Here is a 13,909-nt window from a genome sequence, read left to right on the forward strand (position 1 = left end):
AAAGTTTCAATCTCAGTCACAAAAAGACAAATACTGCATAGTGCCACTGCTGTAGAATGGGACTGACATCAGGGTTGGGTTAAGAATGAGAAAAACTGGATAAATTATGTATACTGCATTGAAACGGATAAGGGAAGATAACAGTTTAAAAGCAATATATTACAGGGCATTATGATTATCGTAAGAATCCGGAATGAAGGTTGCAGAGTGGAGTATACTTGGGGTGGGGATGGCGGGAGTGCGGGAGGATTGTATACCAATGAAGGAATTTTTCTTTTACTTTTAGAGCAAACTGAGGTTTAGGGGGGTGTGGTGGGAGGGGAGAAAAGTGCAGCAGTGAATTAATGGAAACTGCATATCTCTGTAATTGTTCATTGAAATTCATTTTAAAAAGTTCCAATCTCTCCACAACCTCACCAGCATTTGTTGCTTGCTACAATGTTGAACTTTGTTGCTGGCCTGAGATGGTATCTCAGGGTTGCTTTGATTTGCATCTATCTAATAGCTAGGGATTTTGAACATTTACTCTTGTCAGATTAATTCCTTGTCCAAATGCATAGAAATAACTGAAAAGACTATGACCTGAAATAGGAACACCACACTTTGTCTTCAATCATTGCTCTTCAGTAATTTGTAGAGGTCTCAGACAACAGACTTGCTTAAATGCAATATCAACTGATTGCTGGTACTAAGGGTGTGTGAGTGTAAATTCAAGTAAGATAAAATTATTGACAACTTCAACCTTTTCTCCATCTATCATGTTGTTGCTTATTGATCCAGTAATGAGGACTTTTGTCCTCTTGATATTGAGATTCAATCCATATTGAAGACTACAGTCTTTGATCTTCTGCAGCAAGCATTTCTTTCTCCTGCTGAGAAGATGGAGGTTTAGTGGTACCACATGCCTTCTGTTTGATAGCACAGTTCCTTACCACCAGACCAACAGAGCTCATTACTCTCTGTAAAACCATTTCAACAGACTTTCTGGGCCAGTGAACCCTGGCAAACAAATCTCATGAGTCACAGAGAAAACATAAGGTATCACTCACTCTCTGCTGCCGAGTTGGTTCTGATTTACTGCACCCCTTCACTGGATTTCCAAGGCTGTAAATCATAATGAAAGGACACTGCCAATCTCTCTCCCAAGCAACAAGAGTGGATTAGAACTTCAGGAGATACATAGATTAGCAGGGCAACTTTTATAGATTTTATCACCATAGCTTCGCAATTTTAAGTACAGAATGAAACGAAAAGACAACTCTCAGAATTCCTTGCTGTAATACCTGGAAAACATCAAAAGATGAGAGTCTAGGTCTCTAACAGCATTGCTTTTCTTACCAATAAACTGTATAACTTAAATTCAAATTCATTCATTTATTTTTTTATTTGCCAAATAAAATCTGCAAACCTCAAAACTGGTATCATTACTCTTAGACATTGTATTGATTTTGTATGCATGCTTTTGTACTATGTTCTGTTATATAAAGAACTTAAAATCATATTGTAAATAAACAAGATCAAATCTTCTTAAAAGAATCTTCATTTGTTTGAATAAAACAAGAATTGTAGTCTTTCTGCCATCTTTCCATGCTACCACATGAATGACCTCACTGATGCTCACAAGAACATCAACAATGCCGAGTAGAGAAGCAAGCACCAGATTCTTATAAGGCCGTGCTCTAAAGTCATAGCTCAGACCTTAAGAGTGATGATGCAGCATGGCTACACTGCCAAATCTGAAATCACGATCTGATGATTACAGAGCAGGGAAAATTGTTGTCAATCTCATAAGCAGGGAAGCAACTGTAGCATTATCTGTTCCAGATTTAATGTGCAACTCAAAGATTTTAAAAAGTGGAAGAATAATATGCTTCCATCCCGTCAGTTTGTTTTCATTGTTCTGCAACCTCAGCTGGCATCATAGACCATCAGGGAAGCAAGGCTAACACACGCGAGAAAAAAATCTTGGGATTCTTTTTCTAGGGATTTAATACACAGTGCACATAAAATGCCTGAGTGGGGAAAAAAAACCAAACAAAATTAAACTCTAAGAGTCTGTCAAATGTCATAATCAAAACAAATAAGCAAAAAAAGTTGTTGAATACTAAAATTACTTATTTTCTTAAAAATAAAACACCATACCCTATTGGTATGGGCCCTTAGAAATGAGAAACAATCAGTGAGAAAAAGCAAATGGTCAAAATGCTCTTAAAGTTAAGGAAGAGTTTACATTCCCCTCATTTTAAAACCTGATGTCATATATTACTTTTCTTCTAAATTGTAAATTCATCTTCTAAATTGTAAGCTACTTGAAGGCAAACATTGTCTTCCTCCCTCTGACTTCAAAGTGGACTGTGGGAAAAGAGAAGGAGGAAATTGTGGAACAGTGAATTTTTTTTTAAAGAGAAAAGTGAACTGGGTGAGGGATAGGGAGGAAAATGTGCAAGAATGGATCCAAATTGTCTATAAACTTTCGTTAAAACGGCAATTGTTGTTGTTGTTGTTTTTGTTATGTGCCATCGAGTCACTTGCGACTCATAACGACCCTATGTACAACAGCCCTAAACTCTGCTCTGTCCTGCGCCAGTCGCACTGTCTCTGACACTCCCATCCCAATTATCCCAGTCATTGAATCAATCCACCTCATAGAGGGCCTTCCCCTCCTGTGCTATCCCTCCAACCTCCCAAGCATGATGTCCTTCTCCAAGGACTGGTCTCTCCTCACACCATGTCCAAAGTATGTTAGACGGAGCCTCAGAATCCTTGCCTCCAAGGAGCCACCCGGTTTAACCCTTTCCACGATGAATCTGTTTGTTTTCCTAGCAGTCCATTATACTCTCAGTACTCTTCTCCAGCACCACAGCTCAAAGGCATCAATTCTCCTGCTATCCTCCTTGGTCATTGTCCAACTCTCTGATGCATAACAAGTGATTGTGAAGACCATGGCCTGTATCAGACGCCCCTTAGTCTCCAGAGAGACACCATTGCTCTTCAGTACTTTTGAGAGGTCCCTAACAGCAGTCTTTCCCATGGCAATGCGCCTTTTAATTTCCTGGCTGCTGGTGCCAAGACTGTTGACTGTGGAGCCAAGCAAACTAAAGCTGTGTACAGTCTCAATCTCTTCACCATCCATCCTGATGCTGCCAACTGGTCCAGTGGTGAGAATCTTTGTCTTCTTGACATTGAGCCTCAATCCACATTGTAGGCTGCAGTCCTTGACCCTCTGCAGCAGGTGCTTCAGGTCCTCCTCAGTTTCAGCAAGCAGGGTTGTGTTATCTGCATAACGCAGATTGTTGATAGATCATCCACCAATCTTGACCCCACATTTCTCTTCATAGAGCCCAGCTTCCTAGATAATCTGTTCTGCATACAGGTTGAAAAGGTATGGAGATAGGATGCATCCCTGGCATACGCCTTTCCCAAATTTGAACCATGCAGTGTTCCCTTGCTCTGTTCTGAAGAGTGCCTCCTGGTCCAAGTATATGTTTCACATTAGAATGATCAAGTGTTCTGGGATTCCCCTTCTTCTCAGAGTCAGCCACAGTTTGTTATGATCTACACAGTCAAATGCCTTTGCATAGTCAATGAAACACAGATAGACATTCCTCTGGTATTCTCTGCTTCAATTAAAGTTTAAAAAATATTTTTTTAAAAAAAACCACATCGGTGATTTTACAGCTTATATAAATTTTCTTCTTTTTAATTTTTTTTAATTTTATCGTGTGTGTGTGTGTGTGTGTGTTGCAACATAGCTTCTTGCCATTTTGGCCACTAGAGTTCCCTTAAACTTATACTCTTTATTATATAAATATGATTATTTCCATTTTTAAATGCAATTTTGTTCTTGGAAGCTAAAGGCAGGTTTTCATGGGTCTTTCATTCTAAATGTAGTTTTGGTGGTTTTCAAATCAAACTTTTGTTTACAAGAATTTGAAGCAGTGAAAAATACAGTAGAGACACACACAAATTGGATTATGAAAACCCTCAAGACACCAGAGTTGAAAGTAGGCAATTTCTAGAAACTTGACTTTGAACAGTAAACCAAAAGACATTTTTCCACTCTTTTTGGAGAGCGTTTTCACACAATTAAATTGCAGAATATAGCAAAATAAACGGTGAGGGAAACTCTTAATTTGACTTCTAAGACTCTTGATCTTCCCTTTTCTTTCTACTTTGCTAATTTATTTTCTTTCCTGCTTTTGATATGGAAGTGCTTCAAACTTAGCACTTGGTGGTTTTGATTTTTTTTCCTTCATTTTTCTCCATACAATCACAATTATAATTTAACATATTTTCCATACACTGATAATGTCTAAATTTTATTTGAAACATCACATAGCTTTTCTCCAAACATTCAATTGACTCCCTTACAGGATCAATTAGTCTGTGTTGTTGGGTCAGAACTGGCTCACAGCTGTCTCTCCAGTAGTTTCTCCAAGGTAGTAAATCTCATGGGAGATTTCCCATTTTTTTCTCTCATGGAGCAGCTGGTAGATTTGAACCACCTGCCTTTTGGTTGGCAGTATAACTCCTTACCACTTAGCCACCAGAGCTGCAAGGCAGAAACAATTTTAGTGCCTGAAACATAATTTTCAAAACTGAAGTTTTGAAATTACTTCTCAAAATTGTTCCACCTACCATCTTTGCCATCTCAATTGATAGAAAGCAATAGAAAGCTACCAACTTCCTGACACTTCACTAGTGAGTGAACAAGTTTCTGTTTTAAATGCCCTGTAATCACTTGAAATTAATACTCTGCACTACCTTGGCCAATAAGAACTGTCTTTTGCAACTAACAGATAAAATAATTTACAAGTAACCTCTCAATCAAGAGATGTTGTTATTATGTGCCATCAAGTTGCTTGCGACTCATAGTGACCATTTGCACAAGAGCCCTAAACCCTGCTCCAACCCTGTGCCAACCTTATTGTCTTTGATACACCTACTCCCATTACCCCAATCACTGAATCAATCCATCTTATCGAGGGTCTTCCTCTCTTGCTCTCCTTTCACCCTCCCAAACATGATGTCCCTCTTCAAGGACTGGTCTCTCCTTGCAACACGCCCCAAGTATCTCAGACGAAGCTTCAGAATCCTTGCCTTCAAGGAGCAGCTCGATTTCACCCACCCCAGAACAAAACTGTTTGTTCTCCTAGTAGTCAACGGTATACTCAACATTCTTCTCCAGCACCACAGCTCAGAGGTATCAATTCTCTTTCTATCATGCCTAGTCATTGTCCAACTCTCTGATGCTTTGCATTTGTAATTGTGAAGACTATGGCCTGGATCAGGTGCACCTTAGTCTCCATCCTGATGTCGTTGCTCTTCAGTACTCTGGAGAGGTCCCTCATAGCTGACTTTGCCAGTGTAATTCGTCTCTTGATTTCCTGGCTGCTTGTACCAAGAGTGTTGACTGTGGAGCCAAGCAAACAAAAACTGTTAACGATCTCATCTTCACCATCCATTATGATGCTGCCAACTGGCCCAGGAGTGAGAATATTTTTGTTTTCTTGATAGTCCTTGACCTTCTACAGCAAGCATGTCAGGTCTTCCTCCATTTCAGCAAGCAAAGTCATGTCATCTGCATAACTCAGGTTGTTTATTAACCTTCCTCCAATCCTGATGCTACATTCCTCCTCGTATAGCCCAGCATCCCAGATGTTTTTGCATACAGATTGAAAAGGTATGGAGACAGAATACATCCCTAGTGGGCACCCTTCTCAATTTTGAACCATGCTTTGTTCTGAGAACTACCTCTTGGTTCAAGTTTAGGTTTTGCTAAGCACAATCTGGCAGCAGCCTGAGGTGTTCAGAAACACAGAAGCCTCCAGATGGCTTGAGATTTAAGCCATCATATTAAGGCCTGATTAAGGGGGGAGAGAGGTGTTGAATGGTGTAGGTGGAAGTAGAAAGGGATGCTGGTGGAGTAGGGAAAGGGGTGGGTCAAGATACACATGATGAAGGTGGGTGGTAACACTAAGTCTATCCATCATTTCTCTAATTGGGTAAATATCTTTCATCTGCTACCTTCTGTAAAATACTTGTCTGTCAGATAGTATTGTTGTTGTTGTTGTTGTTAAGTGCCGTTGAGTTGTAGGCGACTCATAGCAACCCTATGAATAAAAGTCCTCCTCGACCCTTATGTGACTTTCATCCTTTCTCCAGGTTCACAGGGTTTCCCGAGGCAAACTATTTACAGAAGCAGATGCTACTGCTGCTTCCAAACTTATTTTAACCAGGGAGCATCACCAAACACTGTCCACCATGGGTAACCATTGTTGCATTTGACACATCCTTGTCACAGTGTTCACCTTCACAAGTTATCTCTGTATAGAAGTGGACATACCAGGGTTATACAACCTAGAAGAATGTTTGAACAACACGATTTAAAATAGGCCTTAGGGTCGCAGATTAGAGTCACCCATCTCTGGCTTGGTAGCATCGCTTTCGGTCCACTAGGCCAACTGGTCTCTCTCTGTGTTGTTAAGTGCCGTCGAGTTGTAGGCAACTCATAGCGACCTTATGAACAAAAGTCCTCGACACTTGTGTGCATGACTTTCATCCCTTCTCCAGTTTTATAGGGTTTTCTGAGGCAAGCTAGTTAGGGAAGTGAATGCCACTCCTGATTCCAAGCTTGTTTCTCTAATTGGGTAAATATCTTTCATCTGCTCCGTTCTGTAAAATACTTGTCTGTCAGATAGTATTATAAAAAAAATTAAGACAGATTAGGAAGAAGGATTGGCCATCCACTTCTTAAATAACACACTGTCAAAAACCCTGTGTACAATAGAGTACACTTAGACTAGAAGACATGGTAATTGAGGTTAAGATCTCAAATATGGAAACACAAAGAAAGAGGAACAGTTGTAAGCAGACACTAGTGATTGGAACATGGAATGTGAGAAGCATGAACATAGGAAAATTAGATGTTAAGACAGAAACGGAATGCATAAAAATTGACATACTAGGTATTGGCAAAGTAAGATGGCTTGGCATGAGTCATTTTGAATCAGATGATCATAAGATCTCCTATCCTGGGATGAAAAGGTGAGAAAAAAACAGGGTTGCTTTCATAATTAAAAAACTCATTTCTAGAACTGTCTTGAAATACAGTGAGTGTCAAGATAATATTCATACACCAAAAAGGAAGTCCAGTGAATAATACCACTATAATTCAAATATATGCACCAATAACTGGAGCCAAAGAGGAGGAAATAGAAGATCCCTACCAACTTATGCAGTCAGAAATCAATCGAACATGCAATCAATTAAGGATAATAACCTTTTATGAGATGGATTGATTCAGTCACTGGGGTAATGAAGGTAGGCATATCAAAGACAATAAGATTGGCACAGGATAGAGTAGGGTTTAGGGCTGTTGTAAATAGGGTCGCTACTAGTTGCAGGAGACTCAGCAGCACATAACAACAACAACCTTTTATGAGAGAGCTTAGTGTTAAGGATTTGTGCTATCAACCCAAAGGCATTCAGTTTGAATCTACTAGCTGCTCTGAGGCAAAAGATGGGCAATTTCCTCTTAAGTGATTTAGTGTCTCTCAAAACCTTCTAGAAGGTCAGCTATGGGTCAGTTCCAGATTTATGGTATACAGCATTTCACATTAGGAGTTGTCTACGACTCGATGGCACTTAGCAACAATAACAACAACATAGAGAGAGTTCTGTTGACCTAGTGGACAGAAAGTTATGCTACCAAGACAAAGGTGGGTGATTTTAATCTGCAGCCCTCAGGCCTGGTTTTGTTATTGGTCAAGCATTCTTCTAAGTGGTATAGCACTGATCTGTCCACTTTCTGTACAGAGGTAACTTGTGGTTGTGGTGATGCTAAACACTGTAACACTGATGTGTCAAATGTAATAATGGTTACCCATGGTGAAGAGGAATGTGGAATCAGGATTGGTGGAAGAATCATCAAAAACCTGCGTTATGCAGATGGCACAACCCTGCTTGCTGAAACTGAGGAGGACCTGAGGCGCTTGCTGCAGAAGATCAAGGATTACAGCCTCCTATGTGGACTGAAGCTAAATGTCAAGGAAACAAAGATTCTAACCACTGGGCCAATTGGCAGCATCAGCATGAATGGTGAGGAGATTGAGATAGTTAACAGTTTAAATTTACTTTAATTTAATTTAGTTTACAGTCAACACTCTTGGTAACAGCAGCCAGGAAATCAGGAGACGAATTGCATTGGGAAAGTCGGCTGTGAGGGACCTCTCAAGAGTACTGAAGAGCAACGATGTCAGGCTGGAGACTAAGGTGCGCCTGATCCGGGCTATAGTCTTAGCAGTTATGTGCTATGCATCAGAGAGTTGGACAGTGAATAGGGCTGATAGAAAGAGGATTGATGCCTTTGAGCTGTGGTACTGGAGAAGAGTGCTGAATATACCATGGACTGCTAGGAGAACAAACAGGTTTGTCCTGGAGAGGGTGAAGCCAGAGTGTTCCCTGGAGTCAAGGATTCTGAAGCTTCGTCTGACATATTTTGGGCATGTTGCAAGGAGGGACTGGTCCTTGGAAAGGGACATCATGTTTGGCAGAGTGGAGGGGCAGCAAAGGAGAGGAAGACCTTTGGTGAGATGGATCGATTCTGTGACTGGAGCAGTGGGAATAAGTGCGTTTGAGATGGCTAGGTTGGCACAGGATAGAACAGCATTTAGAGCTCTTGTACATAGGGTAGCTATGAGTCACAAGCGACTCGATGGCACATATAACAACAACAACAACAACATGGTGGACAGTGTTGGGTGGAGCTCCCCACTTTAAACAAGCTTGGAAGTAGGAGTGGCATCCACTTCCAAAAAGCTTGCCTCTGGAAATTCTATCAACTTGGAGAAACGATGATAATTATACAAGTGTTCAGGTCTTTCATTCATAGGGTTGCTATGTGTCATCTACGGCTGGCTCTATGGTACTTAACACCAACAACAACCACAATTCAAAGGCATCAATCCTTCTTAAGCCATCCTTATTCACTGTCCAACTTTCAGATGCATAGGAAGTAACTTTAAGTTTGTTCTTGGAAAAAGTACAATCAGGTTGATCCTTCTAGAGGTCAGGTTGGTAAAATTCCATCTCACATACTTCAGGCATGTTCTCAGGAGGAGCCAAACCTTGGAAGAAAACATCATGTCAGGAAAGGTAGAGGGTCAGAGAGAGAGAAAGAGAGGAAGACCCTCACAGAATTAACTGACACAATAACAATAACAACGGGCTCAAGCCTGTCAGAGATTGAAGATGGCACCGAATACAGCAAGGCTCAGATCTGTTGTTCATAGACTTCTCTGTCCTTGTATCTTTCTCAGCATTGTGTCTCTTTTTCCAAGAACTGATGTAAGATGAATTTTCACCATCCTTATCATTAAGGAGAAACCTGGTTGGGAGATCATAGTGGCATGTTTTTTGACTGCTGATCTTGAGCTTCTTCATTGACTCTTTCCACAGATATAGACAACTTGATTCCTGTGTAGTCCATCAGACTATGTGTATAGATAATGTATGTTTTCTAAAAAAAGATATTTGCAATGAATAAATCATTTGTTGTGCAAAATTCTATTATCTGAGCTCCAACCTCATTTCTGTCACCAAGCCTATATTTTCTACTAGTCTGTCATCATTTCTACCTTTTTTATTCCAGTCATTAATTATTATTAATGTTTCTTGATTGCATGTCCCATAAATTTCAGAAAGTAAAAGTTGGAAGAAGTCCTGAATTCCTTCATCTTTGACTTTAGTGCTTACTGTGTATATTTGAATAATAGATGAATTATCAAATCTTTTTTGTAACTTCCTTAAAGCTCAGTATTAGCATTCAAAACAAGGCCAGAGGCTGACTGTGGAATAACCATCAGTTTGCAACTCACATCCAAGTTCAAACTGAAGGCAAGGACAATTAAAAGACTTCAAAAATAACTGAAATACAACTTTAAATTTATCATACCTGAATTTAAAATCTATCTGGATAGATTTTAAGAACTAGTTAGAAGAGCTAGTGAGTTGTGGGAAGATATCAAAGATATCATCCATGAAGAAAACAAAAGGTCATTACAAAGACAAAAGAGGGGGAAAAAAGAGCCAAAATGGGTCGGAAGAGAAACTAAAACTTTTACTAGAAGGTTGAAGGCCAAAACAAAGGGAAGAAATGCTGAAGTAACTGAGATGAACAGGAATATCAAAGGGCACCTGGAGAAGACAAATAAAATATTACAATAAAATACACGAAGTGGGGAGTTAGAAAAGCAAAAGGGAAGGACATGCTTAACATTTATGAAGCTGAAAGAACTGAAGAATAAATTCAAGCCTCAAGTTACAACACTGAAGGATATTCTGAACAAATTTTGAATAATATATGCACCAAAGAAGATAGAAGGAATACATAGGGTTGACATGTAGTCATTTCAGGAACAATGAAGGAAGAAATTAAAGCTAAACTGGAATTGATGGAATATCAATTGAGGTGTTTCAATAAACAGATGCAGCCTTGGAAATGCTCATTAGTCTATGCCAAGCCAGTTACATGGTCAACTCACAGGGGGTAAAAAATCTGTATTTGTTTCTATTCCAAAATAAGGTGTTCTGAAACAATATAGAAATAATTGAACAATATTATTAATATTATATGCAAGTAAAATCCTGCTGATGATTGTCTTTAAATGGCTGGAACAGTACATTATTAGGGAACTGCCATAAATTCAAGCTGGATTCAGAAGAGGCTTTGGAACAAGTAATATCCTTGGTGGTATCAGAGGGATCTTGGCTAAAGGCAGAATATACTAGAAAGATGTTTACTTGTGTTTTATTGACTAGACAAAATCATTTAACTGTGCGGATCATAACAAATTATGGCTAACAATATGATGAATATGAAGCCCAGAACACTTATTCATGCAAAACCTATATATTGAAAAAACATGTTGTCTGATTGGAACAAAGAAACACTGCACCGCTTAAAATCAGGAAAGGTGTGTGTCAGAAAGCTGTATTCTCAAAAAAAAAAAAAAAAAGAAAGCTGTATTCTTTTTTAATATTTATTATACTAATGGTGGACAGTATTTGGTGAAGCTCCCCGATTAAAACAAGTTTGGAAGCAGGAGTGGCATCCATTCCTACAATAACTTGCCTCTTGAAACCCTATGAACCTGCAGAAAGGACAAAAATTACACAGGAGGTATCTAGGAATTTCGTTCATAGGGTCGCTATGAATCGCCTGCAACTCGTTGGCACTTAACAACATTTGCTAAGTAAATAATTTGAGAGGATGGACAATATGAAGAACCTGGCACCAGGATTGGAGTAAGACGCCTCAACAATCTGCATTATGCAGATAATACAACTTTACATAAATAGTGAAGAGGAAGGACGTGAAGCTCTTGCTACAAAAGAACAACAACCGCAGCCGTCAATATGGTTTACATATCAAATTAAAGAAAATTAAAATCTTCACTACCGGACCAATAGAAAACATCATGATGGAGAAAGAATTGAAGTAGCCAACGATTTACTTGGACTTGGATCTACAATCAACACCCATGATAACAGCAGTCAAGAAATCTAAAGATGGGTCAGGAAAAGCTGTTGTGAAGAACTTCCCCAAAGTCCTAAAGAATAATGACGTCCCCATGTTATTTTCAATTGATTTGTTTGCATCTGAAAGTTAGATAATGAATGACAGAAGAATCGATGACTTTGCGTTTTGGTGGTGGAGTACTGAATATCCCATGGACTGCGAAAAGAATAAATAAGTCAGCCTTGAAGGAAGTGCAAACACGGGACTCCTTTAAGAGGCAAGGATGGTGCATCTTCCTCTCACATAATTTTGAGAATGTTTTCAGTAGGAAAAACCTTGGGAAAAGACAGGCTCAGAAAAGTGGAGAGTTAGAGCGGGAGGATTTTTTTTTTTATCTTTAGTAAAGTGGGATTGTTAAGATGCTGCAGGGCAGGGTAATATTTTTTAAAAAATTTGCTGTTTATAAAATCAGTATTGATACTCAGTTGATTCGATGGAACCTAACAAGTAACATAAGTGTATGTAGTCCATCGGGAGCTGGGCGGTTAACCTCAAGGCTATGTATAGCCTGAGGTTTTAATCTATAGGACAGAGATGTGGAACCTCCACGCTTGTGACTCATATTTTATGTGCCGTGAAGTCGCTTGCCACTCATAGCGACCCTATGTTCCCTATGGGGCTCAAAGCCTGTGAAAATTCTCCACTGGAAATCCAGGCTTGCGTCTAAGTCAAAGCCTTAAGCCTTACCCAGGAGGTGTCAACACCTGTGCCACCCCGGAAGTAAAAGCTTAAAGCCGAGGTCAGAGTAAAAGCACTTCCGTTTCCGTACAGAGGCTAAAGAGCAAACACGATGGAGAAGGCCGGCGGGAATGTTAGTGATGGGAAGAAAGCCCTGAAACGAAAAGCTGTTTCCGAAGAACCAGAGGAGACTACAAACTCTGGAGATGGGAACGTGGAAGGTGGGGTCCACCCGCCGAAAGCGGCTGCCTTTCCCCCTGGTTTTAGTATTTCGGAGATTAAGAACAAGCAGAGGCGACACTTAATGTTCACGCGGTGGAAGCAGCAACAGCGGAAGGTAAGCAAGGGGAACGAGCGGACGCGGCCAAAGCATGCGCGATATTCTTATCCCCGCGGTGTCTTGGGCTTGCTTGCCCTAGACGTGAACTCATTAATTCACAAAGTAGATTCCGCCACTCACCTCACTTAGATTTTCTTTTAGCCAGTGCCTTCCTAGTCCCCTCTGGTAGTGACAGCCCCTCCTGGCTTAGAAAGAAGGAGCTCGGATTGCGTTGTGGGTTGTTTTGGATTCCTAACTGAAAGGCACAACCCACCCACTAGCAGGAATAGTGGAGAAAGATGGTTACACTCTGCTACTAAAAAGAGTTACTGTACTGCCACAGAATCCCAAAGGAGTTTTCTGATCAGTATAACTGGAACTGACTCAAAAATATGTTGTTGTTGTTGTTGTTGTTGTTGTGTGCCGTCGAGTCGCTTGCGACTCATAGCGACCCTATGTACAACAGCCCTAAACTCCGCTCTGTCCTGTGCCAATCGCACTGTCTCTGACACTCTCATCCCAATTATCCCAGTCACTGAATCAATCCACCTCATAGAGGGCCTTCCTCTCCTGCGCTGTCCCTCCACCCTCCCAAGTATGATGTCCCTCTCTAAGGACCGGTCTCTCCTCACAACATGTCCAAAGTAAGTTAGATGGAGCCTCAGAATCCTTGCCTCCAAGGAGCCACCCGGTTTAACCCTTTCCAGGACAAATCTGTTTGTTTTCCTAGCAGTCCATGGTATTCTCAATACTCTTCTCCAGCACCACAGCTCAAAGGCATCAATTCTCCTTCTATCCTCCTTGGTCATTGTCCAACTCTCTGATGCATAACAAGTGATTGCGAAGACCATGGCCTGTATCAGACGCACCTTAGTCTCCAGAGAGACACCACTGCTCTTCAGTACTTTGGAGAGGTCCCTAACAGCAGACTTTCCCATCGCAATACGCCTTTTAATTTCCTGGCTGCTGGTGCCAAGACTGTTGACTGTGGAGCCAAGCAAACTAAAGCTGTGTACAATCTCAATCTCTTCACCATCCATCCTGATGCTGCCAATTGGTCCAGTGGTGAGAATCTCTGTCTTCTTGACATTGAGCCTCAATGCATATTGTAGGCTGCAGTCCTTGACACTCTGCAGCAGGTGCTTCAGGTCCTCTGTTTCAGCAAGCAGGGTTGTGTCATCCGCATAACGCAGATTATTGATAAATCGTCCACCAATCTTGACCCCACATTTCTCCTCATTAACCCAGTGTTAATTGCTACACTCTGTATCAAGAGGTGCATTATGTCGAGATTAGTAGTTTCTAGTAACATACGGCCTTTACAGCATTGT

General features: G+C 40.5%; 1 protein-coding gene across 1 annotated transcript in view; it reads left to right on the top strand.

Annotated features, from left to right (window-relative positions):
• Positions 1-12,336: 12,336 nt before the first annotated feature.
• Positions 12,337-13,909, top strand: part of RPF1 (ribosome production factor 1 homolog (S. cerevisiae)) — a 31,782-nt gene continuing 30,209 nt past the window's right edge. The window contains exon 1 of the mRNA XM_006898357.1: positions 12,337-12,596. Within this exon, the coding sequence (XP_006898419.1) occupies positions 12,372-12,596 (225 nt within the window). The 5' untranslated portion in view covers positions 12,337-12,371. The remainder of the gene's footprint in view (positions 12,597-13,909) is intronic.

The sequence above is a fragment of the Elephantulus edwardii genome, unplaced genomic scaffold (assembly GCF_000299155.1).
Source record: "Elephantulus edwardii isolate Elephantulus edwardi_28Jun2011 unplaced genomic scaffold, EleEdw1.0 scaffold00227, whole genome shotgun sequence".
Classification (NCBI taxonomy): Eukaryota; Metazoa; Chordata; class Mammalia; order Macroscelidea; family Macroscelididae; genus Elephantulus; species Elephantulus edwardii.